This window comes from Apteryx mantelli, chromosome 11 (genome assembly GCF_036417845.1).
Source record: "Apteryx mantelli isolate bAptMan1 chromosome 11, bAptMan1.hap1, whole genome shotgun sequence".
Lineage (NCBI taxonomy): Eukaryota > Metazoa > Chordata > Aves > Apterygiformes > Apterygidae > Apteryx > Apteryx mantelli.
The window spans coordinates 11,892,259-11,919,691 of NC_089988.1; the positions used below are offsets into that span (position 1 = coordinate 11,892,259).

Genomic DNA, 27,433 nt, shown 5'->3' on the forward strand with positions numbered 1-27,433 from the left:
AGCACACTTGGATGCAGACAGCATGGACTTGGCCTAAAGGCAGTGGAGGGATTCAGTTGTTTGGGCACAAGTAGAAAGCCTGAGATAACCTGGGTTGTCTGCCCAGCAGCCACTCCAAAGGGGCATGGTTTTCCCATAGGTCCCATCCAGGCAGTTGTGCTAGAAACCCCAGGCATCTGACATGGCCCTGCCAGCCTGTTTCTAAGCCATTACATCGAGTGTGTGCCCTGAATTACATTAGCAGTTTGCACTGTAGGCATCTCCATGTGTCTCAGCATCATAGTGAGGGGTGCTCTAACAGTAGTGGGCAATTAGTGTCATTTGAGATGGCCAAGGAAATTCTCCACCTGGCCCCCACCTCATGCTCTAGAAGGATGTGGCTCTCACAGTTGCTCCATGAGAGCAAGCAGACACTGGCACATGCCTGGGACAACCTCTGTCTCTTCCAATGTCACCAGGTGTTTGTGTGTGAGCAACTGACTCCCACCCTCCATCTCAGGTGATTACAATGGGAGCTTACAGAGAGAGCTCCCATGCAGACATCTGTGTTGTGCACCCATCAGCTTGGGCAAAGGGAATCCCACCTGCTGTGTGTTTGTGGAGTTCACAGGAGTTAGTTGAATCCCACTGTATTCCAGGGGCTTCTAAATGGTGTTGAAATGCCCAGATTGACTCATCTGAATCATCACCTGAACCAGGTGTCAATCAGCTCCCTTCTTGCTCCTTTCTATGTGTCCTGCCTAGGTAAGAGGTGGGAATAGGGGCTTCTAGAGTGGGACATTTCCACCTCTTGCAGATAACCATCCTCTGATGAAAAAAATCTTTAATGCTGGAATCAGTCTTCCTTCAGTGCTTAGAGAGGGCCCATTGGTGATTATTTTAGTTTATTGCAGTGAACATTTCCCAGGAGGAGAGAGCACAAGGGACAGAGAAATTCATGAGCTCAGCTGGGCCTCTGCTCCTGAGTGGGGCCAGGCTCTGGGGATGGAGGGAGCTCATGGCAACCAGGCAGCACTGCCCAGAGACAGCTGTGTGCAGGGGCAGCTCCTCTGCAAAGAGCAGCAGGGCTCCGGGCACTGCCTGCTGCTGCTGAGATGAGAGGTGACAAGGCAGAGAGAAGTGCAAGGCAGTGTGGAGTGGGAGGCCAGAGGAGAGCTCGTTGTGGGAGAAATCTTCGCAGCCCTTGACACTGTAAGTCTCTGGCTGCAGGGCAATGCTACTGAGGTTCCTGGAGGGGTCTTCTAAATCCATCCAATCCCATAAGTCATAGGCTTTTTAAGGATTGCTCTCCCGGCACATCTAGTGCATAGGCAGAGGAGGAGATGCTTCATAGCAGGGATTCCTTGCCACAGCAGCACAGGGACAGGGCGTGCAGCTCCATTCTGCCAGGGGTGCCTGCAGGGTGTGAAGCCAGGGAGCACACAGAGGTCTGCTCAGGGCTGTGATTCAGAGCAGTGTCCCTGCACCCCAGGGTGCTGTGTGCCCGAGGCAGTGACTCTGCTGCCTGTGAGGCTCAGCCCTGAGCCTGACCGGGGAGCTCCTTATAGCAATATAGGGAGAAACTCTGCGTGAGAGGAGCGACCCCCGGCAGGGCAGGTTCATTCTCCTGTTGAGAGGGTGCTGCGTGGGTCAGGGATGCTCACAGCTCCAAATCAATGCGCAGGATATGTGCAAGGGGTCTTTTCAAGAGGAGATCAAGAGAAGGGCTACTTGAAAGGGTAGGAGCTTTCCTTCAGGTGTCTGCACTTTCAGTTTCCTAATTTTGGCAGGGAGAATGAAGGAACGAGGTTTCTGTTATGGGAAGGAAGTGGGACTCCTAACCTTCACTCTGAGAGATTAATAGGTCACTGGGAAACCTCAGGAAGCCACTTCATCCCTACTTTAGCCTACAGACAGCATCAACATCATCTTTGTGGCCTCATAGGAGTTTATGTGACTTGCTCCTTAGGATGTGCATGCACAGAGATGCCCCTAGGGAGTGCCCTGACCCGGGAGGTTTCCTTAGGGCAAAAGTGAGCACAGTTTTGGAGAAGGAGGAGGGTGGGATGGTATCTGTGAGCACTGACAGGGAAAAGATGTTGTGACAGAGAAAGAGCTGCCAGCAGGCTAGCTCCATGCAGCAGGGATGGGCAGGGAATAACAAAGAACTGCAGGGCATGAGCCACCTCCTCTGCAGCCAGACTTCCAACAGAGGAGAGGGGCATCTCTCCTGCTATGGGCCCATTTCATGCTGCCTGACAAAGGGGCTGAGAGCGTCTGCCCTGCGATGTCACCATCTGCGAGGCGGCATGCCCAGCTCAGTGAGGGGAAGGCTTTCCAGAATGCCTCTCTGTCTCTCTCCCTGCCTCCCTTGGCAGCAGGATCACGGTGTTGCTCCTTGTTTACCCTCCTGTCCATGCTGCTCCTCTTGTTCTCGGCCTCTCTGGATTTGGGTGTTTTCAGCTGCAATTTAGACATTGATGCTGCAAGTTGTGGAACAGAGGGGTCTGCATGGGAATGAGGTCGCCCCAGCCCCCTTCTGACTTGTGGAGCTCCAGAAAATGCAGTCTGTGGGGCTAGAAATTGAGCTGACTCTGCCTTAGAGAGAGCCCATCTCCAGTCCTAAGAATCCTTTGACCGTTTCCTTATAGTGTACTGCCAGACTGCCACCTGCCCTCCAGAAAGGCATTGCTGTCTCATAGCATCTCTGTGATATCTGAGAGCCCAGTGAGGAAGGTGCAGAGATGCTGAGAGTATAGAGATGGTGGTGGGTGGCTGTATGTGGGCATCTGCAAAGAGCCCTGTGTGTCCTTGGCTAGAAGGGGAGTGTGCAGAGCTCCCTCAGGTGCCTGGAGATAGGGAGAGAAGTTTGGAGCTGTGCACTTTGAAACTGGACTCGTGTGCTCTCATCAGGGGCTGGTTTCTTTCTAGGGCAACATATGAGTGTGATCATCCCACAGCTCAAAGAGGTGAAAGCACAGGACAGCTGAGAACGAGACTAATAAACAGACCAGCTGTCCTCACTCTGCAAGAAGGGACAGTGGATGCTTTTTCTCAGGATTCACAGTGGAAATGCCAAGGATTTCTGCCTTCGAGGAACACTCCCCAGGGGTCACAAGACCATCTCAAAGAAAATAAAAAGTCCCTGAAACTCTGTTTCTCAAACCTCATTTTTTAGAATTGGGACTGACATTGCTGAAAAGCCCTTCTATACGATGAGTGGATATCGCCTGACAGAACTTGTGAATGTCAGAGCTGGCCATCCCCGTTGTCCTGTGCCCACTGCTTTACAGCAGGACTGACTCCTGTGGAACCCATGGGCAGAGGTCCCTGCTCCTTACAGCACACTCAGCCAGGGCAAAGTGGAGCTTCAGCAGGGGAGCTGCACAAAGATCCTCTCAGTAAAGAGAGAGGCAATGTGGGGGCTTGTATGAGACCTGCAACGTTTGGGGGTTTCTTTGCTTGAAAAGTCTCTGCTAACTTCTCAATGTCTTTGGACAGTCCCCATGCCTGGAGACAGCAAAATGTCCAACAGCAGCTCCTTCAATGAGTTCCTCCTCCTGGCATTTGCAGACACGCGGGAGCTGCAGCTCTTGCACTTCTCGCTCTTCCTGGGCATCTACCTGGCTGCCCTCATGGGCAACGGCCTCATCATCGCAGCCGTAGCCTGCGACCACCGCCTCCACACCCCCATGTACTTCTTCCTCCTCAGCCTCTCTGTTCTGGACCTTGGCTCCATCTCCACCACAGTCCCCAAATCCATGGCCAATTCCCTGTGGGACACCAGGGCCATTTCCTACTCAGGATGTGCTGCTCAAGTCTTCCTGCTTTTCTTCTTGTTAGGTGGAGAGTATTGTCTTCTCACAGTCATGGCCTATGACTGCTACGTTGCCATCTGCAGACCCCTGCACTACGGGACCCTCATGGGCACCAGAGCCTGTGTCAAAATGACAGCAGCTGCATGGGGCAGTAGTTTTCTCTATTCTGTGCTGCACACTGCTAACACATTTTCAATACCACTCTGCCAAGGCAATGTCGTGGACCAGTTCTTCTGTGAAATACCCCAGATCCTCAAGCTCTCCTGCTCAGACTCCTACCTCAGAGAAGTTGGCCTTCTTGTGGTTAGTGGCTGTTTAATCTTTGGATGTTTCATTTTCATTGTGCTGTCCTACGTGCAGATCTTCACTGCTGTGCTGAGGATCCCCTCTGAGCAGGGCCGGCACAAAGCCTTTTCGACGTGCCTCCCGCACCTGGCTGTGGTCTCCCTGTTTGTCACCACTGACGTGTTTGCCTACCTGAAGCCCCCCTCCCTCTCCTCCCCAGCTGTGGATCTGGTGGTGACTATTCTGTACTCAGTGGTGCCTCCAGCAGTGAACCCCCTCATCTACAGCATGAGGAACAAGGAGCTCAAAGATGCCCTGAGGAAAGTGATTTCATGGACATTTTTCAGCAGTGGTAACATTGCCATTGCTCTCGACAAATGACTCCCACTGTGTCCCGTACCAGGACTGAGCTTTTTTTGTTCACTTTATTTGTGTTATTACTAATATTACTGTTGTTATTATTAACTGTCACCCTGTTGCTACACAAATGATTGGATTCATTCCACCTTTACTGTGACTGCTCTGTCTCACCTGGTGCCCATATAAAGTTGTGTCTAGCACTGGCTCAGAGCTGACCCCATCACAATATCTTTGTAATAAAGTAGGTTTTTCCAGGTGCAGTGCCTGAAGACTGGGCTCTTCCTCCAAAGCTGCTGTCCCTCATGCCCTGTCCCCAGCACATTTCCTTGAGACAAACTTGCCTACACTGCGTGCTGGTCCTTACCCAAAACATCATCCCCAGACAAGGCTCCATGCCCAGCTGGAGGACTGAATGTCCAGCTGTGAGCTCAGGGAGGACAAGTCCTCTGCTGGGTCCTCTGCAGGGCTGTCAGGGAGCATGCAGAGGAGGTCCCGAGGCCATCTACTGGGCCTGTAGACCATTCTCTTCCCATGGGGGCCCTCAAGCAGGGTGCCTCAATGCAGAGTTCCAGCGCAGCTTGTTGCTGCATGAACAGAGAGGAGAAACTGCCCCAGGAAACTCCTCACACACCCAGCATCTCATACCAGCTATTTCCAGCACTGGCCATTCCCTGTGGTCCTGGTGAGGGGTGATCTCTGAGTGTGACAAGCTCCGTCTGCCTGCTGGGCTAAGCACCTGTATGGGGGGGAATGTCCATCCCTGCCTGGCCTCTCTGCGGGCTCAGACCCCAGCAGATGGCAGAACACAGCCTTCCGCTAACCCTGGGGGGACAGAGACAGGGCTGCACAGGGTCTGGGGACTGGTGGGAGGCTGCCAGGCAGGTGGGCTGAGGGGGACGGGACACCAAGGGCTGTCATGGGGACCATGCTGGGGGGATGTTTCCCCACTCCAGAACGCACTCTGTCCTGTGTGGTGCCTGCACAGTGGGGCTGTGGGGCCACGTGCGGGGCAGCAGGGCTGGGCCAGTGGAGGGCTGAGGTGCTGATGGGAGCCACGACACTCCAGAAGTTCCCAACGGTCATGAAGGGGACTCACTGCTACTAGCAGGACTGGGGGTTTCTCAAGGGCTGCAGGCACCAGCACCACCTGCCAGGACTCCCAGACCCAGCACAGATGGTCAGCACGCAGCACTGCACTGTGCCCCCCTGTCCTGTTTCACCGTCCTCTCTCAGGAGCACTGCCCAGTGCATCACTCCCTGCCTAGGTGTGGAGAGGAGCTGCTGGAGGTCTTCTCTTCCTATGCCTGCTGCCCTTGGCCCTGCCCTGGCATCGGCCCACAGGTTCTGCCCTGGGTCTTGTTATGTCTCCATATGCTCTCTTCTGAGACCGTGTAGAGACCTGCAGTGCATAGCTCTGCTTGGAGGTGGCCACCATGGTCTGCCTGCGTGGTCCCAGCAAATCCCAGGAAGGATGTGCTTGGAGGTGAGGCTGTGATTGTCCTCAGTCAAAGTAGATGGGGTGGCCTGGCTGGGGGCCAAGGGGAGGAAAGGACAAGAGACAACAAGGAGAAGATGCAGTAAGGGAAATTTCAAATGAGTTGAAGGAAAAAATAAAGAAATAACCATGGCAGTTGAATAGCAGAGGGGCACAGGCCAGGAGATTTTTCAAAACTCTCCTGGAGAAAGCACCTACCAACCTGATCTAACTGTCCAGTTAGCCTGGCTCAGAGCAGATCATGCTCCTGGAGATCTCTGCTGGTCCCTCCAAACACAAATCCTCTAGGAGGAAGGGGCTGGAAAGCAGAGTCCTGGGCAGGGGACAGTGTTGTGGGGTTGAGGCCTTGCTGGCACTTGTACTGCCTGGTCAAGCCTGTCCTCAGAGTTACACAGTGAGCGAGTTCATCCTCAGAAGGAGTCTCTGCTCCATGGGCAACAGGAGTCAAAGCAGTGCTGGGAGACTCCAGAGAAGTTCTCAGGAACACACCAGGCATTCAGGCCCTTCGACTGCTGAGGTGTCCCCAGAGCGGTGCTTTGCATCCTGGGTCTGAAGGGCTGAGAAATCTTTACAGCCAGAGCAGACTGCAGTCCCATCTCCTGGACTCACAGGTTACAGGGCATCAGTAGGGCTGTCCTGGCTGCAGGGAGGGAATCACTGCCCAGGGCACGAGCAGATCCCCCTCTGACCTCCCCTCTCTCTTCACACCCCGGAACAGAGATCATGTTTCCCGTGTTGGCCCTCCCTGTCGGGCTGTATTCCCAGCCAGAGGGGACGCAGGCTTCACCCTGGGGAAATGCAGGAGAACCCAGTCTCATCTAGAGGAGCAGGGTCCCACCACACCTGCTGGGTGGCCAGGGCTGCAGGCTGCAGACACCACTGTATTCCCCGCAGACCTCCTGCCTGGGGCTGCAGGGTGCCCAGCAAGAAGGCAGGCATGCCTGGGGGTCTGGTGCCATTGGGGTGGTGGCCTTTGGACCAGCCTCTGTCTGTAAGGGACTCAGGAGATTCTCCGCCTCCATGTTAGTGGCAAAGTTTGTGTCCCAGCTTCTTCCCTCTGGAGAGCTGAGGATTTCATTCTCGGGAAAAGGGGAAAAAGGAAAGCCTTTTATCCATGGGAATTGTACTGCCCTGTCAACCCTCTACTGCCTTTCCTGGCTGTATCATCTCAAAAGTCCTTTGGGAGGAGCATATTTTGGTTTCTGACCCTCCGTCTGACTCTGCTTTGATCAGCAGGTTGCGCTACAGGCCTCCTGTGGTCCCTTCAACCTGAATTATCCTGAACGCCTATGATCTCAGGCCCCTTTTCAAGCACAGAGCAAATGTCTCTGGGACAGGTGTCCTTTGTGCTTTATGTGACCATCTAAAAGAAGGCAGGTGAGCAACCTCTCCTTCCTGCTGAGTATAAGGGCAGCCTGGGAGGCACTGCCTCAGGCATAGCTACATTAAAACGGAAATTCTTTGCATCCACCTTTAACCACTTCAAAGGCCATTGCCTGGAGGATCCCCTCAGGGGTGAGGGGAGAAATGCAGGCTTTTCTGCGGTGTGATTTCTCTACCTCTGTATTTTGTGCCTCTAAGTAGATGGTGCCATCCTCCCCTTGGTTTCTTGCCTGAAGCTCAGGCTGGATGGGGATGTGAATGTGGAGGTTGCCTGTCACTGCAGTGACGGTGAGATGGTGGAGAGGTAAGAGGAATAACAGGGTCACCACCCTGGACTGCAGCAGAGAGGATATCATTTTGTTTGGGATGGAGTTAGGCAAGCCACAGCTCACCTGGAGCTGGAGTTGGATCTGGATCTGGGAAGGGATGGGGAGGGTAACCTGAAGGGCTTATGCAAGGACGCTGGCAGCACAAGGCAGCCAGACAAGGAAAATGTGTTCTCCCTGCTCAGTGGGGCAGGGGACGTAGTGACAAATACAGGGGAAAGGCTGAGGACCTCATTGCTTCTTTTACCTTGTCTTTTCCTGGTCTTGTCTACTGCCAGGCCTCCCTGGCCCCCAAGTCCTTTGGCAGCATCTGTGTTAGCAAAGCCTCGCCCATGGTAGAGGACGATGCAGCTGGGGAGGACTTTTGCCCAGTGGGCACACACAAGTCCATGGGACCTTACAGGAAGCACCCCAGGGTGCAGGGAGAGGTGGCTGGAGTCACTGCAATGCTGCTCCCAATTGTCTATGAAATGTCATGGTAATCAGGGAGGTTCCTGATGCCTGGGAAAAGGCAGACATCTCAGCCGTTTTCCAGAAGGGCAAGAGGGAGGATCTGGACAACGACAGGCTAGTCATCTTCATCTCAGTCCCTGGGAAGGTGATGGAGCAAATCCTCCTGGAAACCATCTCCAAGCGTATGAAGGAGAAGGCCTGGAAGAGGCAGCATGCGTTGACCAAGGGGAAATGGAAAGCATGCCTGACCAACCTGATTGCCTTCTACCATAAGATGAATGCCTGCATGCACAAGGGGAAAGCAGGGGATTTTGTGAACCTTCACTTTAGCAAGGCCTTTGGCACAGTCCCCCAGAGTCTCCTTATAGGCAAATTGTTGAGCTCTGCCCTGGATCAATGGACCATAGGGCAGGTGGAAGATTGGATGGGCCATCAGGCTGAAACGCTGTCATCAGTGGTACAAGTTCCAAGTGGCAGCTGGTTACCAGTGGCATTCTTCAGTGATCAACATGTGGGGCAGGACTGTTTAACAACTTTATGAATGGCCTGCACAGTGGATGGAGCGCACTCTCAGCACCCTTGTGGCCAATGCATAAGTGGGGGGAGCCCCTGGGCAACCTCATCTAGTTCCCTCTGCATTGACCAGGGCGGCTGGGACGAGGTGATGTCCAGAGGTCTCGTCCACCCTGAGTGCCGTGATTCAGTGAATCTTTCCCTGGAGAGCTCTGTAAAGAGAGAAGAGGCCGAGGGAGTAGAAAGGCCAGAGAGGCAGAAGAGAGCTGAAACATGACAGTTAAAATAAAGCAGTTCCTAAGAACAAAGTTTTTCCATTCCGAGCATTGGTAGCAAATGTATTTTGATGAATAATGTGTGTGTATATATATATATATATATACACATATGTGTGTGTGTATATATATATATATATTTATATATATAAAATGTGTGTGTGTGTATGTATCTGTATATCTATATATATAAGTGTGTGTGTGTGTGTGTGTGTGTGTGTGTGTGTGTGTGTGAGTATATACACACAATCGCATAGACAGGCTAATTCCTGTAGTGCATGAACATGGTGCTGCCAATTCATAAGAAAGAAATAAAATATATGGCAATGGTAAAAACTGTGTGAGGTTTTGGAAACGAGGACTTCTTGTCAATTGTTGCAATGAGTTATATTTGGGGAAGATCTCAACTTATGACTAGGTTCTACTTTTGGGGCTTGATTCATTTGACCACATAGGGAGGCTATTGCTGCCTGAGATGCCCTGGGGTAGCTGTGTTGCCATGTGATGCTGGAAATTTTGGAGGCGACTCCTGCAGGACCTTAGCTTGTCGTTAGGAATGGTATCTCAAAACAAGTCAGTTGAGACAACTTAGTTCCGTCTTTGGATGAGAAAGGGAAGCCCAGGGAACTGGATTTGACAGAAACATCTGCACTGACGGGGTATGGCCTGGGGTGAGGTCAGCCTCCTCCTTGTTGTCAATGAGCTCCCTTCTTGTCCCGTTCTCTGTGTCCTGCCTAGTTAAGAGATGGGAATTGGGGCTTCCGGAGTTGGACATTTTCACCTCTTGCAGAAAACCATCCTCTGATGCGACAATTTGTAATGCTGGAATCAGTGTTCCTTCAGAGCTTAGAGAGGGCCCACTGGTGATTATTTTAGTCTACTTCAATGAACATGATGAAATAGTTGAAATCTTCAGGAGGGGTATTAATCTGGGGAGAAGAAATATCGATCTGCCCTTGACCTTGTGTTTCCACTGCTCTGTCTAATAGGCTGTGGATGCAATCTCAGTGATCTCTCACATATTTGCACATATCCTGAATAAATTAGTCATTTCTGAAGTCATCTTTGCATCAGACTCTCTGGGCATATGCACCTTCCATAGTTTCCCAGTTTTCCTCCTCCCCTTAATCTTTATCCTTTCAGGTACATCTCAACTCTCCAGTTGCTGCTCTGAGCTGCTGGGAGTCTGAAGCTTGCCTCATCTTTCAGCAGTCTCTTTGTCTCTTTAGCCGACTCCTTTGTTGTGTTTTGGTCTATCCCTTCCAATCTATCTGTGGAAAACATTTCAAGGCAGGTTATGTCTTGTGGGCAGTGGACGTCACTGGAGGCAGCTTGGACTTGGCATACAGTTGAGGAGGGTTTTTTTTGTATCTTTTATTAAACTGTTCCAAACTTTATTTTTGTTTATTTGCTGTTAAGAAAAAAACCCTTCTGTGTCCGTCTGCAGCTAGTTCCTAAGGAAAGCAAGTGGGAACTGGTGCACATGAGCTGTACCATTCAACTACAGCCTTGAGAGGAAAAAGGTTCGATTTCCACAAGAGTGATGTGAAGTCCCCAGTGGCTGATGAGGGCAATGGCAGGGCTGGGGAGCTGGGGAGGAAGGTTCTCCATACAGGTCTCCTATCAAAAACACTGCTTTGCCTACATGCCCTGACTTCATTAGGAGACACTGTGGGTCAGTATGAATTGGGGAATGTGGGTATGACTTATTCTGAGAACTGAAGAATGAAGAAAGCTTAAGAAGCAGACATCTTTCTTTTTCAGGTGCTCATTGAAATCTTCCTCTTGTAAATACACTCCTGCAAACTTTCCAATTAGCAAAACAAGAATTGAAGTGCTGAAGAAAATTATGGCAAGATGCATGGCTCCTTAGGGGTTTTTTTGCATTTTAATGACCCCTCGGCTGTATTTGGTGCTGAGCCCATGAACCTCAGATGCTGAGAAGAGGCTGAAGAAACCTCTCAAGAAGCAAATCACAATTTTCTTGGAAAGATAATGAGTCCCACTGAGGACCATAATCAAGAAAGTCTCCCCAGGGGCTGATTAGAGCAGAAAGTTGGAGGCCCTGATTGCAGGTAGGCAAAGGCAATGTGAGGGTGGCTGTGATGCCAAGTCAACCTTGATGTGTGTTGTTAAGCAGAGCGACCAGGCCCTGACAGCCAGTCCCTGGGTAGGGTGATGCTTTCCATCATGCATTGTTCAGGGCTCTTCCTGGGGCCAGTGTGTGGATGGGGGTGCACAACGTCAAGTTCAGGACCATGATACGGCACCTGATGGTCTCCCAAGGGACAAGGAGGCAGCAAGGACACAATGCTTTAAGGAAACAACGTCTTCTCGGGGGCCTCAGTTACAGAGACACCAGCCATAGCCAAAAGGACAAAGACCTAGCTGTGCTGGGAGCTTTCAGCCTTGGCAGTGCCCTCGGCCATCTCCACCACAGGCTGTCCTATGCTTTCCCATGCCTGTGCCTCTTTCCCTGCAGACTGTACACACCCAAGCTGCTTCCCCACCTTGCTCTCACCCCGCGATCTCCCCACCTCTCCTGATGTCTTCCTGTCCTCCCTTGCTTTTCCTTGAAACACAAAGGCAGGGTCTGATCACAGACTCCCTCTGGGTGACCTGTTGCACCTCAGCTCTACCCTACGAGTGACATTCTTTTGACCTGAAGTCCAGTCTGAACCTCTCAAGATGCAGTTTGTGGATCTTTCTCCTTTGCATGCTGTTTCCCACTGCCAAGAAAAACTTCATCATCTCTGAAACCACCCTTCAAGCAGTCACAGGTTCCGACTCTACTGCCCTTTGCCTCCACTTCATCAGGCTAAAGAAGGCCAGGTCACTCAACCTCTCCTCATGGATGGGTTTATTCCCACCTAGGCACAGGACTTGATGCTTCTCTTGTAAATCTTCATGAGGTATTTGTTGTCCAAATCAGCCAAATTTCTCAAGTTCCTTCAGGACTGAAGCTCCTCTCTGTCAAAATAAAAGAAAAAAAAAACGAACAAATATACAAACAAACCATCCAGTGCCAATGAGGTACGGGTGAGCAGGGGTGGGGTGGGCTGTATGGGACAGGATCAGGGTGGTAAAAGAGACGAACTTAGAAGGAATGGAAGAAAAAAAAAGGAAATTAAAAGTGAAGTCAAGGATTGGTCAGGGCTGTCTTGGGGATTCCTGCCAAGAAGCCCTGCATCTGAAGAATTCTGAGTGGAGGAGGACAAGAAAGCTGGCCTGCTTCCACTGTCACAGGGCACCTGCGTGCTTTCCCTGACATCCACAAGAGAAGATGGAGAGTGGGAAGAACCATGGACACCTTCAGGGTGGAAGGGACCTCAGGAGGTCTCTATCCCTTCATGTGCCCAGAAATGTAATCTGAGAGGATTCACCTGATGACTCACTCCTCACAGAAGTGAGGCTGAACTGCCTGCAGCTCCCCAGGTTGCGCTTGTGGCCTTTTTGGAAGATGGATGTAACAGTTGCCTTTCTCCTACTGCACCATCCCTGATCAGTTCCTCCGTCTTTGAAATTTCCAGATACAAGAAAGCATCATCCTTATTGGCCCATCTGGCAGCTGTGCAAAGAAGTTGTCCTTGATGCCCTCCAGAAGCCTCCTGGCCTACTTGCACTCTGCTGTTTGCCCTTATGCTTCATGTCAGGGTTATTAAAGTCCCCCCAAGAAGAACCAGGGCCTGTGATCCACAGACTTGCTCACGTTGCTTAAAGGAGACTGCATCCACCTCCCTACCCTCTTTAGGTGGACTGTAGCTCCCACCATGATGTCACCCCTACTGTGATGCTCACCCACAAGCACTCACCCAAACCCTTGCCTCTCCCATGGAAGAGGTCCACACATCTGAGCTGCCCCTTCACACAAAAGACATCCTCCCTCCTCATCTTCTCTGACAGTCTCTCCTGAAGACATTGTACCCTGCAAGCATTGCCCTCCAGTCATGTGAGTGATCCCACCACACCTCAGTCATTCCAATGATGTTTCACACCTGTGAAAGCTTGTACATCTCCATCTGCTCCTGTCTCTACCCCAGGCTGCATGCATTTGCATATATTTGGGGTGCAGAGCATCAGCTGTGGCACAGAGAGCAGACTGGTTGTGGTGAAACCTGTTACCAAGAGCCAAGGTCACTGTGTGTGCAATGGCCCCACTTCAGAGCAGAGCCATGCTGGCCTAGATAGCAGGTGGCAATGTAATGGTGAAAGGAGGTTCCCCCTGAGAGAGCAAAGCCTGCAGTGCCCAAGGCCAGGCAGAAACAGAGCTGGGCTGTGCAGCCCTGGCAAGAGAGGTTTGGGCTGCCTGAGCTGATTTGTAGCACCTTGGGGCCTGTGACAGAGGTGAAGTGATCTGCAGGCAGGACAAGGTGCCACTGAAGAAGTCCCTGGCACTGGGCAGCCTGTGATCGAGCCACCCTGAGTGAGCACGCCCAATCGTGGTTCATATCATCCTGGTGTGAGAAGAGTTTTAGAAGGAGGAGAGCAAGAAGTGTTTGAGAGTGCAGAGACTAGAGTGGAGACCCTGGTGTGATGTGCCTCCCATTTATGCAGCATGCTTGAATGCAGTCGGGATGGACTTTGCCTAAAGGCAGTGGTGGGATTCAGTTGTCTGGGCACAGGTAGGAAAGCCTGAGATAACCTGGGTTGTTTGCCAGCAACCACTCCAAAGGGGCATGGTTTTCCCATAGGTCCCATCCATGCGGTTGTGCTAAAAAACCCAGGCATCTGACATGGCCCTGCCAGCCTGTTTCTATGTCATTACATCAAGTGTGTGCACTGAATTACATTAGCAGTTTGCACTGTAAGCATCTCCATGTGTCTCAGCATCATAGTGATTGGGGCTCTAATTGTAGTAGGCATCTAGTGTCATTTGAGATGGCCAAGGGAATTCTCCACCCAGCCCCCAACTCATGCTCTAGAAGGATGTGTGTCTCCCAGTTGCTCCATGAGAGCAAGCAGACACTGGCACATGCCTTGGATAACCTCTGTCTCTTTCAATGTCACCAGGTGTTTGTGTGTGAGCAACTGACTCCCACCCTCCATCTCAGGTGAGTATAACCAGAGCTTAAAGAAGGAGCTTGTGTGCAGACATCTGTGTTGTGCACACTTCAGCTTGGGAAGGGGAATCCCACCTGCTGTGTGTTTTTGGAGTTCACAGGAGTTTGCTGAATCCCACTGCATTCCAGGGGCTTCCAAACCAGAATGAGATGCCCACATTTACTCATCTGAGTCAGCACCTGAACCATGTGTCAATCAGCTCCCTTCTTGCTCTTTTCTGCCTGTCCTGCCTAGTTAAGAGATGGGAATCGGAGCTTCCAGATTGGGACACTTCCATCTCTTGCAGATAACCATCCTCTGATGAAACAATCTGCAGTGCTGGAATGAGTCTTCCTTCAGTGCTTAGAGAGGGACCATTGGTGATTATTTTAGTTTATTGCAGTGAACATTTCCCAGGAGGAGGGAGCACAAGGGACAGAGAAATTCATGAGCTCAGCTGGGCCTCTGCTTCTGAGTGAGGGCAGTCTCCAGGGATGGAGGGAGCTCATGGCAACCAGGCAGCACTGCCCAGAGACAGCTGTGTGCAGGGGCAGCTCCTCTGCAAAGAGCAGCAGGGCTCTGGGCACTGCCTGCTGCTGCTGAGATGAGAGGTGACAAGGCAGAGAGAAGTGCAAGGCAGTGTGGAGTGAGAGGACAGAGGAGAGCTCATTGTGGGAGAAATCTTCACAGCCCTTGACACTGTAAGTCTCTGGCTGCAGGGCAATGCTACTGAGGTTCCTGGAGGGGTCTTCTGAACCCATCCCATCCCATCACTGATAGGCTTTTTAAGGATCACTCTCCTGACTCCTCCAGTGCACAGCTAGAGGAGGAGATGCTTCAGAGCAGGGATCCCCTGCCACACTGTCACAGGGACAGGGTGTGCAGCTCCATTCTGCCAGGGGTAGCTGCAGGAGTGTGAAGCCAGGGAGCACACACAGGTCTGTGCAGGGCTGTGATTCAGAGCAGTGTCCCTGCACCCCAGGGTGCTGTGTGCCTGGGGCAGTGACTCTGGCACCTGCGAGGGTCAGCCCTCCGTCTGCCCTGGGAGCTCCCCACAGCATTACGGGGAAAACCTCTGGGTGAGACGAGCGACCCCCGGCAGGGCAGATTCATTCTGCTGAGAGGGTGCGGCATGGGTCAGGGCTGCTCACAGCTCTAGCTCATCTGCAGCAGATGTGCAAGGAGTCTTTTCAAGAGGAGATCAAGACAAGAGCTACTTGAAAGGGAAGGAGCTTTCCTTCTGGTATCTCCACTTTCAGTTCCCTAATTTTCGCAGGGAGAAAAGAGGAAAGAGTTTTCTGGTTTAGCAAGGAAGTGGGATACCTAAAACTTCACTCTCAGAGATTAATAGGTCAGTGAGAAACCTCAGGAAGCCACTTCATCCCTACTTTAGCCTACAGACAGCATCAACATCATCTTTGTGGCCTCATAGGAGTTTATGTGGCCTGCTTCTTAGGACGTGCATGCACAGAGATGCCCCTAGAGAGTGCCCTGATCTGGGAGGTTTCTGCAGGGCAGAACTGAGCACACAGAGGGTGGGATGGGATCTGTGAGCACTGACTGGGAGAAGCTGTTGTGACAGTGAAAGAGCTGGCAGCAGGGACAGCTCCAGGCAGCAGGGATGGGCAGGGAATGAGAGGGAACTGCAGGCAGACCTGCGACAGAGGAGAGGGCTTCTTTCCTGCAATGGGCCCATTTCATGCTGCCTGACAAAGGAGCTGAGAGCGACTGTCCTACAATGTCACTGTCTGTGAGTTGGCATGCCCAGCTGAGTAAGGTAAAGGCTTTCTAGTATGCCTCTCTGTCTCTCTTCTTGCCTCCCTTGGCAGCAGGATCATGGTGTTGCTCCTTGCTTCCCCTCCTGTCCATGATGCTCCTGTTCTTTTTTGGGGGGTTTCTGGGTTGGGTGTTTTCAGCTGCAGTTCAGACATGGATGCTGCAAGTTGTGCAGCAGAGGGGTCTGCATGGGAATGAGGTTGCCCCAGCCCCCTTCTGACTTGTGGAGCTACAGAAAATGCAGTCCGTGGGGCTGGGAAATGAGCTGACTCTCCCTTAGGGAGAGCCCATCTCCAGTCCTAACATTCCTTTGATCATTTCCTTATAGTGTCCTGGCAGACTGCGTGCTGCCCTCTAGAAAGGCACAGCTGTCTCATAGCATTACTGTGATATCTGAGAGGCCCATGAGGAAGGTGCAGAGATGGTGAGAGTATGGAGATGGTGGTGGGAGGCTGTATGTGGGCATCTGAAAAGAGCCCTGTGTGTGCTTGTTTAGAAGGGGAGTATGGAGATCTCCCTCAGGTGCCCGGAGAAAGGGAGAAAAGTTTGGAGCTGTGCACTTTGAAACTGGACTCGTGTGCTCTCAGCAGGGGCTGGTTTGTTTTTAGGGTAACATGTGAGTGTGATCATCCCACAGCTCAAAGAGTTGCAAACACAAGACAGCTGTGAATGAGACTAATACACAGACTAGCTGTCCTCACTCTGCAACAAGGGACAGTGAATCCTTTTTTCTCAGGTTTCAGTAGAAATGCCAAGGATTTCTACCTTTGAGGAACACTCCCCAGCGGTGAAAAGAACATCTCAAAGAAAATAAAAATTCCCTGAAACTCTGTTCCTCAAACCTTATTCTTTAGAATTCAGAGTGAAAATGCTGAAAAGCCGTTTTATATGATGACTGGATTTCACCTGACAGAAGTTGTGAATGTCAATCCTGTGCAATGTGCTCTAGGTGACCCTGCTTGAGCAGGGGGGTTGGACTAGATGATCTCCAGAGGTCCCTTCCAACCTCAGCGATTCTGTGATTCTGTGATGTCAGAGCTGGTCACCCCCATTCCCCTCTGCCCACTGCTTTACAGCACAATTGACTCCTGTGGAGCCCATGGGCAGAGGTCCCTGCTCCTCACAGCACACTCAGGCAGGGCAAAGCGGAGCTCAAGCAAGGGAGCTGCAGAAAGAGCCTCTCAGGAAAGAGAGAGGCAATGTGGCAGGTTGTATGGGAACTGCAAAATTTGGGGGGGTTTTTTGCTTTAAAAGTCCCTGCTAACTTCTCAATGTCTTTTCTCCTTTGCACAGTCCCCCATGAATGGACATAGCAATATGTCCAACAGCAGCTCCCTCAACGAGTTCCTTCTCCTGACATTTGCAGACACGCAGGAGCTGCAGCTCTTGCACTTCTCGCTCTTCCTGGGCATCCACCTGGTTGCCCTCATGGGCAACGGCCTCATCATCACAGCTGTAGCCTGCGACCACCGCCTCCACACCCCCATGTACTTCTTCCTCCTCAACCTCTCCCTCCTTGACCTTGGCTCCATCTCCACCACAGTCCCCAAATCCATGGCCAATTCCCTCTGGAACACCAGGGCCATTTCCTACTCAGGATGTGCTGCTCAAGTCTTTCTGCTTGCCCTCTTGCTAGGAGGAGAGTATTGTCTTCTCACTGTCATGGCCTATGACCGCTATGTTGCCATCTGCAAACCCCTGCACTATGGGACCCTCATGGGCAGCAGAGCCTGTGTCAAAATGGCAGCAGCTGTCTGGGCCAGTAGTTTTCTGTATTCTGTGCTGCACACTGGGAACACATTTTCCATACCACTCTGCCAAGGCAACACACTGGACCAGTTCTTCTGTGAAGTTCCCCAGATCCTCAAGCTCTCCTGCTCAGACTCCTACCTCAGAGAAGTTGGGCTTCTTTTGTTTAGTGCCTGTTTAGCCTTTGGGTGTTTCATTTTCATTGTGCTGTCCTACGTGCAGATCTTCACAGTTGTGCTGAGGATCCCCTCTGAGCAGGGCCGGCACAAAGCCTTTTCCATGTGCCTCCCGCACCTGAGCATGGTCTCCCTCTTTGTCAGCACTGACCTGTTTGCCTACCTAAAGCCCCTCTCCCTCTCCTCCCCAGCTCTGGATCTGGTGGTGAGTGTTCTGTACGCGGTGGTGCCTCCAGCAGTGAACCCCCTCATCTACAGCATGAGGAACAAGGAGCTCAAAGATGCCCTGAGGAAAGTGATTTCATGGACATTTTTCAGCAGTGGTAACATTGCCATTGCTCTCCACAAATGACTCCCCCTGTGTCCCGTACGAGCACTGAGCTGTGTTTGTTCACTTTATTATTATTACTATTAATACTGTTGTTATTAATATTTGTCACTATGTTGCTACACAAATGCTTGGATTCATTCCACCGTTACTGAGACTGCTCTGTCTCACCTGGTGCCTGTTTTAGATTGTGTCCAACAGAGGGTCAGAGCCGACTCCATCACAGTATCGTTGTAATAAAGTAGGTTCTTGCAGGTGCAGGGCCTGAAGGCTGGGCTCTTCCTCCAAAGCTGCTGTCCTTTATGCCATGTCCTCAGCCCATTTCTTTGAGACAATGTTGCCCACCCTGCATGCTGATCCTGACCCCAAAAATCACCCCCAAAAAAGGCTTCAGACCCAGCTGGAGAAATAAGCGTCCAGCTGTGAGCCCTGGTAGGACGAGCCCTCTGCTGGTTCCTCTGCAGGGCTGTCAGGGAGCATGCAGAGGAGATGCTGGGGCCATCTGCTTGGCCTGCAGACCATCCTCCTCCCATGGGGGCCCTCAAGCAGGCTGCCTCAGTGCAAAGATCCAGCGCAGCTTGTTGCTGCATGAACAGAGAGGAGAAACTGCCCCAGGAAACTCCTCTCAAACCCAGCATCTCATACCAGCTATTTCCAGCACTGGCCATTCCCTGTGGTCCTGGTGAGGGGTGATCTCTGAGTGTGACAAGCTCCGTCTGCCTGCTGGGCTAAGCACCTGTATGGGGGGGAATGTCCATCCCTGCCTGGCCTCTCTGCGGGCTCAGACCCCAGCAGATGGCAGAACACAGCCTTCCGCTAACCCTGGGGGGACAGAGACAGGGCTGCACAGGGTCTGGGGACTGGTGGGAGGCTGCCAGGCAGGTGGGCTGAGGGGGACGGGACACCAAGGGCTGTCATGGGGACCATGCTGGGGGGATGTTTCCCCACTCCAGAACGCACTCTGTCCTGTGTGGTGCCTGCACAGTGGGGCTGTGGGGCCACGTGCGGGGCAGCAGGGCTGGGCCAGTGGAGGGCTGAGGTGCAGATGGGAACCACGACACTCCAGAAGTTCCCAACGGTCATGAAGGGGAGTCGCTGCTACTAGCAGGACTGGGGGGTTTCTCAAGGGTTACAGCCACCAGCACCACCTGCCAGGACTCCCAGACCCAGCACAGATGGTCAGTGCCCAGCAATGCAGCTCACAGTACCCCCCGTCCTGTGTCACCGTCCTCTCTCAGGACCACTGCTGGGTGCATCACTCCCTTCCTAGGTGTGGAGAGGAGCTGCTGGAGGTCTTCTCTTCTCACACCTGCTGCCCTTGGCCCTGCCCTGGCATCGGTCCACAGGTTCTGCCCTGGATCATGTTATGTCTCCGTACGCTCTCTTCTGAGACCATGTAGAGACCTGCAGCACATAGCTCTGCTTGGAGGTGGCCACCATGGTCTGCCTGCGTGGTCCCAGCAAATCCCAGGAAGGATGTGCTTGGAGGTGAGGCTGTGATTGTCCTCAGTCAAAGTAGATGGGGTGGCCTGGCTGGGGGCCAAGGGGAGGAAAGGGCAAGAGACAACAAGGAGAAGAGGCAGTAAGGGAAATTCCAAATGAGTTGAAGGAAAAAATAAAGAAATATCCATGGTATTTGAGTAGCACTGGGGCACGGGCCAGGAGATTTTCAAAAACTCTCCTGGAGAAGCACCTACCAACCTGATCTAACTGTCAAGTTAGCCCAGCTCAGAGCAGATCGTGGTCCTACAGATCTCTGGTGGTCCCTCCCAACCCAAATGCTCTAGGAGGAAGGGGCTGGAAAGCAGAGTCCTGGGCAGGGGACAGTGTTGTGGGGTTGAGGCCTTGCTGACACTTGTACTGCCTGGTCAAGCCTGTCCTCAGAGTTACACAGTGAGCGAGTTCATCCTCAGAAGGAGTCTCTGCTCCATGGGCAACAGGAGTCAAAGCAGTGCTGGGAGACTCCAGAGAAGTTCTCAGGAACACACCAGGCATTCAGGCCCTTCGACTGCTGAGGTGTCCCCAGAGCGGTGCTTTGCATCCTGGGTCTGAAGGGCTGAGAAATCTTTACAGCCAGAGCAGACTGCAGTCCCATCTCCTGGACTCACAGGTTACAGGGCATCAGTAGGGCTGTCCTGGCTGCAGGGAGGGAATCACTGCCCAGGGCACGAGCAGAACCCCCTCTGACCTCCCCTCTCTCTTCACACCCCGGAACAGAGATCATGTTTCCCGTGTTGGCCCTCCCTGCCGGGCTGTATTCCCAGCCAGAGGGGACGCAGGCTTCACCCTGGGGAAATGCAGGAGAACCCAGTCTCATCTAGAGGAGCAGGGTCCCACCACACCTGCTGGGTGGCCAGGGTTGCAGGCTGCAAACCCCAGTCTGTTCCCCGCAGACCTCCTGCCTGGGGCTGCAGGGTGCCCAGCAAGGCAGGCATGCCTGGGGGTCGAGTGCCATTGGGGTGGTGGCCTTTGGACCAGACTCTGTCAGTGAGGGAGTCAGGAGCTTCTCTGGCTCCCCGTTAGTGGCAAAGTTCATGTCCCAGCTTCTTCCCTCTGGAGAGCTGGGAATTTCATTCTCAGGAGAAGGGGAAATAGGAAACCATTTTATCCATGTGATCCCCCCGTCAACCCTCTACTGTCTTCTTCTTCTCTATCACCCCCAGAAGTTCTTTGGCAGGAGCATTTTTTTGGTTTCTAACCCTATATCTGACCCTGCTTTGAGCAGCACGTTGCACTACAGGCCTCCTGTGTTCCATTCAACCTGAATTATCCTGAAAGCCAATGAACTCAGGCCCCATTTCAAGCACAGAGCAAATGTCTCTGGGACAGGAGTCCTTTGTGCTTTCTGTGACCATCTAAAAGAAGGCAGGTGAACACCTCCTCCTCCCTGTTGACTGTAAGGTCAGCATGGGTGGCACTGCCTCAGGCATAACTGCATTACTGTGGAAATTCTTTGCATCCACCTTTAACCACCTGAAAGGCCATTGCGTGGATCCCCTCAGTGGTGAGGGGAGAACAACAGGCTTTTCTGCAGTGTGATTTCTGTACCTCTGTAGTTTGTACCTCTAAGTAGACGGTGCCATCCTCCCCATTGGTTTCTTGCCTGAAGCTCAGGCTGGATGGGGATGTGAACATGGAGGTTGTCTGTCACTGCAGTGACCGTGAGATGGTAGACAGGTAAGAGGAATAACAGAATGACCACCCTGGAGTGCAGAAGAGAGGGCTTCATCCTGTTTAGGGTGGAATTAGGCAAGCCAAAGCTCAGCTGGAGCTGGAGCTGGAGCTGGATCTAGGAAGGGATGGGGAGGGTAACCTGAAGGGCTTATGCAAGGATGTCGGCAGCACAAGGCAGCCATGCAAGGAAAATGTGATGTCCCTGCTCAGTGGGGCAGGGGACGTAGTGACAAAGAGAGGGGAAAGGCTGAGGAACTCACTGCCTCTTTCTCCTGGTCTTTTCCTGGTCTTGTCTACTGCCAGGCCTCCCTGGGCCCCGAGTCCTTTGGCAGCATCTGTGTTAGCAAAGCCTCACCCATGGGGGAGGACGATGCAGCTGGGGAGACTTTTGCCCAGTGGGCACACACAAGTCCATGGGACCTTACAGGAAGCACCCCAGGGAGAGGTGGCCCCAGTCACTGCAATGCTGCTCCCGATTGTCTATGAAATGTCAGGGTAATCAGGGAGGTTCCTGATGCCTGGGAAAAGGCAGACATCACAGCCGTTTTCCAGAAGGGCAAGTGGGAGGATCTGGGGAACGACAAGCTGGTCCTCTTTATCTCAGTGCCTAGGAAGGTGATGGAGCAAATCCTCCTGGAAACCATCTCCAAGCATAGGAAGGAGAAGGCCTGGAAGAGGCAGCATGCGTTGACCAAGAGGAAATGGAAACCATGCCTGACCAACCTGATTGCCTTCTACCATAAGATGAATGCCTGTGTGCACAAGTGGAAAGCAGGGGATTTTGTGAACCTTCACTTTAGCAAAGCCTTTGGCACAGTCCCCCAGAGTTTCCTTATAGGCAAACTGCTGAGCTCTGGCCTGGATCAACGGACCACAAGGCAGGTGGAAGATTGGAGGGATCATCAGGCTGAAACGCTGTGATCAGTGTACAAGTTCCAAGTGGCAGCCGGTTATTAGCGGCATTCTTCAGTGATGAACATGTGGGGCAGGACTGTTTAACACCTTTATGAATGGCCTGCACAGTGGATGGAGTGCACTCTCAGCAGCCTTGTGGACAGTGCATAAGTGGGGGGGGAGCCACTGTCACAGGGCACCTGTGTGCTTTCCCTGACATCAACAAGAGAAGACTGAGAGTGGGAAAAATCATGGACACCTTCAGGGTGGAAGGGACCTCAGGAAGTCTCCAGCCCAATCACCTTGCTCACGACAGCAGGGTCAGCTCTGGTGTCAGGCCAGGTTGCTCTGGGCTTCATCCAGTCTGGTCTTGGCAACCTCCAAAGGAGGAGACTGCACAGTACTGTCTGGGCAACAAGTTCCAATGCCTCCTCACAGAACAAGTGCTCCAGCTCCCTGACTGTTGTGAGGGCCCTTGGCCAAACTTGCTCCCAGTTATCAACCTCTGTCTTGTTCTGGGAACCCAAACCTCGATGCGGGGTTCTAGATGGTGTGTAATGAATACTGACTAGAAGGCGATCACCGTTTCCCTCAACCTCCTGGCTGTGCTCCTGCTCATACAGCCCACGATGCTTCTGGCCTTCTTTGCTGCCAGGGAACACTGCCGGCTCATGTTTTGCCTCCTGTCCCCCAGAACCCTCACATCCTTTTCCACATGGCTGCTCCCCAGGACCTCAGGCCCCAGCCTGTGACACAGTGGGGTGTTGGTTTATGGCAGGTGCAAGACGTGGCATTTGTCCTTGTTGAATTCCATGAGGCTCCTGACAGCCCATTCCTCCTGCCTGTCTAGGTCCCTCTGAATGGCAGCCCTCATCTACAACCCATCCAGTTGTCTGCTCTTCTAGACTGGAACGTTCTAACGTGCATGCAAGAATATTGTGGGAGACTGTGTCAAACACCTTGCTAAAGTCTAGGTAAAGGGCATTTACTCTTTTCCATCCACAAATACAGTTATTTATTAATAGCAGGCAATCAGGTTGGAGAGCCACAATATACTCTGGGTAAATCCGTGCTAACTGTTCCCAGGCATCTTCTTCTCCTTCATGTGCCAGAATTGTGATCTGAGAGGGTTTGCTGCATGACTCACTCCTCACCGAAGTGTGGCTGCACTGCCTGCAGCTCCCCAGGGTGTCCTTGTGGCCTTTTTGGAACATGGATGTAACAATTGCCTTTCTGCAGTCATTGGGACTTCACCTCCATCTCCACAACCTTTCAAAGATGATAGCAAGTGGCCTCGCAGGGACTGCAGTCAGCTCTCACAGCATCCTCGGCTGCAGCCCATCCAACCTCATTGACCTGTATAGTTTGAGTTCTCACAAGTAATCCCTCACGACCCTAGTCCACTGGTGGCTGTTTTTCTCCTCTGGAGTCCTGACTCAAGGCACAACAGCCCAGGAGACCTTCCTTGTGGAAATGAAAGCTAACAAGGGGTTGAGTTGCTCAGACCTATCTGCATCTGCTGCTACAAGATTCCCTGTCCCATTTAGCAGTGAGGCCACATTTGCCTTTCTATTCTTTGATTCTTACGGAAGCAGTAGCAGCTCATCTTCATGCCCTTGACATCCCCTGCAACTGTCAGTGCCAGGGGAGCTTTTTCTTCCCTAACACCAAGCCTATGACCCTGGACAATATTTTTAAATTTCTCCTTGGCCTCTCCTTTCTTCTCCCTTCTGTATGCTGCCCTATCACCCTGGAGCTAAAGTGCGAGGTCCCTGTTTAGCCGAGTTGGTCCCCTGAGATATCTGCTAGTTTTACTGAGTATCAGGATGGACTATCCTTGTGCTTGTCAGCTGCTGTCCTTAAAGACCTGCTGGCTTTCCTGAGCTCCTGGGCCCTTGACAGCTGCCTCCCATGGGTTCTCCCACCAGTCCCCTGAAGAGGCCAAAGTCTGCTCCTCTGAAGTCCAGGCTCTGTATTCTGCTACTGTCCTTCCTCACTCTCCGCAGGATCTGGGAATCCACTTCCTCATGGTCACGGTAGACAAGGCTGAAACTTACTATCCCATCCCTGATCAGTTCCTCCTTGTTTGAAATTTTCAGATACAAGAAAGCATCACACTTCTCACCCCATCTGGCAGCAGTGCGAAGAAGTTGTCCCAAGAGCAAGAAGAGGAGCAGCATGGACAGGAGGGGAAACAAGGAGCAACACCATGATCCTGGTGCCGAAGGAGGTAAGGAGAGCAAGACAGAGGGGGACTTAGGAAAGCCTTCAGCTTAGCCAGCTGGGCATGCCGCCTCACAGACAACGACATTACTGGGCAGTCACTCTCAGCCCCCTTGTCAGGCAGCATGAAATGGGCCTGTGGCAGGAGAGATGCCCCTCTCCTCTGGCAGAGGTCTGGCTGCAGAGGAGGTGGCTCATGCCCTGGACTCCATCTATTGACAGCCCATTCCTCCTGCCTGTCTGGGTCCCTCTGAATAGCAGCCCTCAAGCATATGGCTGGGGTCCCCTGCAGTTTTTTTGTCCTCAGCAAGCATAGTGAGTATTGCCTCTTCCATGTCACTAATCAAGTCATCTGGTTGTCCACCCATCTAGGTGGTACATTTCTAAACTGTATTCCAGAAGGATATTGTGGGAGACAGTGTCAAACACCTTCCTCAAATCAAGTTGAAAGGCATTTTCTGCTCTCCAAACACAAATAGAGCTATGCAATCCTAGAAGGCAATGAGGTTGGTGAGGCACAATTTACCCTGGGCAAATCCATGCTGCCTCTTCCCTATCACCTTCTTCTTCCTCATGTGCCCAGAAATGAGTGGACTCACTCCATGACACACTCCTCAACCAGTTGAGGCTGAATGACCTGTTGTTCCCTGGGTTGCCCTCTGGGCCTTTCTTGAGAGTGGATGTAACATTTGCCCTTCTGCAGTTAGTGGGACCTCACCCCATCTTTTTCAAACTTTTCAAAGATGACAGAGGGCAGCCTTGCTATGACAGCGGCCAGCTCTCTCAGTGTCCTTGGGTGCAGCCGTTCCAAGTGCACTGACTTGTAGGGGTGGAGTTCTTGCAAGTCATCTCTCACTCAGCCCTCATGCACTGCTGGTTGCTTTTCTCCTCTGGAGCCCTGACTCGAGGCACAACAGCCCGGGAGACCTTGCTGGAGAAGACGGAAGCCAAAAAGGCCCTGAGCTCCTCAGACCTACCTACATCTGCTCTTACTAGGTTCTCTGCCCCCTTCAGTAAGGAGCCAACATTTTCCTTTTATTCTTTACTGTTCCTGAAGCAGTAGCAGCTCTTCTTCATGCCTTTGATGTCCCCCGCCAGTGTGTACTCTCTGAGAGCTTTTGCTTCCCTAACACCATCCCTTCTTTACTGGACAATATTTTTGAATTCTTCCTTTGCTGCATATCCCTCCTTCTGCTTCTTGTATGCTGCCTTATTGACCTGGAGCTGAGCTGTGAGTTCCCGTTTCAGCCTGGTTTCCCCTTCTCATGTTATTTCCCTCTACCAAGAAAAGATCCATGATCACTTCAAGCACTCGGAGGCTACTACTCTACTGCCCTTCACCTCCATTTCACCAGGCTGAAGAAGCCCAGGTCCCTCAGCCTCTCCATACAGGCCATGTGCTTCAGCACACTAACCCCATCTTGGCAGACTCCTCTGGACCCTCTCCAGTTGCTCCCCATTCTTCCCGCACTGGGCAGCCCACGCTGGGACACGCTATTCCAGATGCAGCCACACCAGGGCTGAGTCGAGGGGGATGATATTTCCACTTGTCTGGGTGGCCACACTCTTCCTGAAGCAGCCTCGTATGAAGCTGGCCTCATCTGCAGTGAGCGTGCAGCACTGGCTCATATGGCATCCCTCGTAATGTCCAGGCCCTTCTCCTCAGGGTCACTCCTCTGACAGTCAGGTGCCAGCCTCTCCTGATGCACAGGCTGTTCTGTCCCCTGATGCAGGACCTGCCACTGCTCCTTTTACGACAGCATGAGGTTTCTGTTGGCCAAATCCCCAAGTTTCTCAAGGCCCCTCTTGACTAAAGCTCCCTTGTGTCAACTGTAAATGAGTGTGTGCAATGGCTCATCCTGTCTTGCGGTGCCTCTGACAGGATAACAGCAGGAGGACCTGCAGGACACTACGGGTAAGAAGCGGAGGTAGTCGTTTAAAGGGACTGCTGGCAAAGGTAGGGATCACCATGGCAAGCAGCTCAGAAAAGCTGCTTGAAGAGAGCAAAACCAGGGCCAATGGAGATAGAATAAACAGGGGTTGGCTGACTGCAGGGGAGGGTATCTAAAAAGAACTTGGATGTTGGAAAAGAGGGAAAATGCAATAAAAGATGAAGCAAAAAAAAAAAGGAAAAAAAAAGCTATTTGGGTGCAGCTGCCAAGCAGTCCAGAACCTGACTGACTCTGAGTGGAGCAGGAGAAGGAACATGCAGTTGATCTGATCACACTTTTGGGAGATTTGCTTCCATGATCACAAGCAAGCTGAGTGTTTTCCCAGGGTCAAGAGAAGACTCGAGGTGGAAGGAAATGCAGTATCATTCCATCTGGAAGGGACCCCAGGATGTCTCCGGCCCAACCTCCTTCCCACAGCAGGGTCAGCTAACAGGTCCGATCAGGTTGCTCAGGGCTTTACTCATTTCGGACTTGAAAACCTCTGAGGATGGAGATGGCACACTCTCTGGGCAACCTGCCCTCATGCTTGACTCTCTGGATGGGTAAAAAGTTTCTCCTTACACCCAGCCTGAACCTCTCTTCTTTCACCTAATGCCCATTGGCCTTCACCCTTGCCTCATGCACAACAGTGAAGAGTCTGGCTCCATCTCCTTGACGACATTCTGGTGGGCATGGGGAGGCTGCTATTAGGTGTCCCCAAAGCCTTCTCTTCTCCAGGCTGAACAAACCCAGCTCCCTCACCTCCCATAGTGACAAAGTCAACATTACCTGTGTATGTCTAGGAGGTTTAAGGCTCTTTCAGTCCTTCTGGATATTCTTGGATCAGCAAAGGACCTCATGGATGTTAGAGTGCGATCACCCTCATGCCATGACTTTCTGCATTTGTCACACTCATTTGGAATCGTGTTGTAATGTACAGGTGTTGTAGGCTGTGAAGAGGACTCACTCTGGAGAAGCAGTCACTCATAATGAACCCTTGAACTGGAAACCTTTCAGGCCCAAGAGGCAACCTCACACCACTAGGAGGGGCTGGCTCTGGGGAGGCCATGTCAGGTGCTAACCCACATGCAGAAAAGGATTTGCTGCCTGCAAGAATTGCAGTGGCTATCGCCAGAGAGGACAGAATCACCAAATCATTGAGGCTGGAAGGGACCTTGGGAGGACGCTAGTCCAATATCCTGCTCACTTAGGAATCAACACTGAATTCACACCAAGTTCCTCAGGGCTTTGTCCA

General features: G+C 52.1%; 1 protein-coding gene across 1 annotated transcript in view; it reads left to right on the plus strand.

The window, feature by feature from the left end:
- LOC136992975 (olfactory receptor 14A16-like) overlaps nt 1-27,433 on the plus strand; it is a 74,163-nt gene that overhangs the window by 24,167 nt on the left and 22,563 nt on the right. Inside the window, exon 2 of the mRNA XM_067302993.1 lies at nt 16,997-17,190. Coding sequence (XP_067159094.1) covers nt 16,997-17,190 — 194 coding nt within the window. The remainder of the gene's footprint in view (nt 1-16,996; nt 17,191-27,433) is intronic.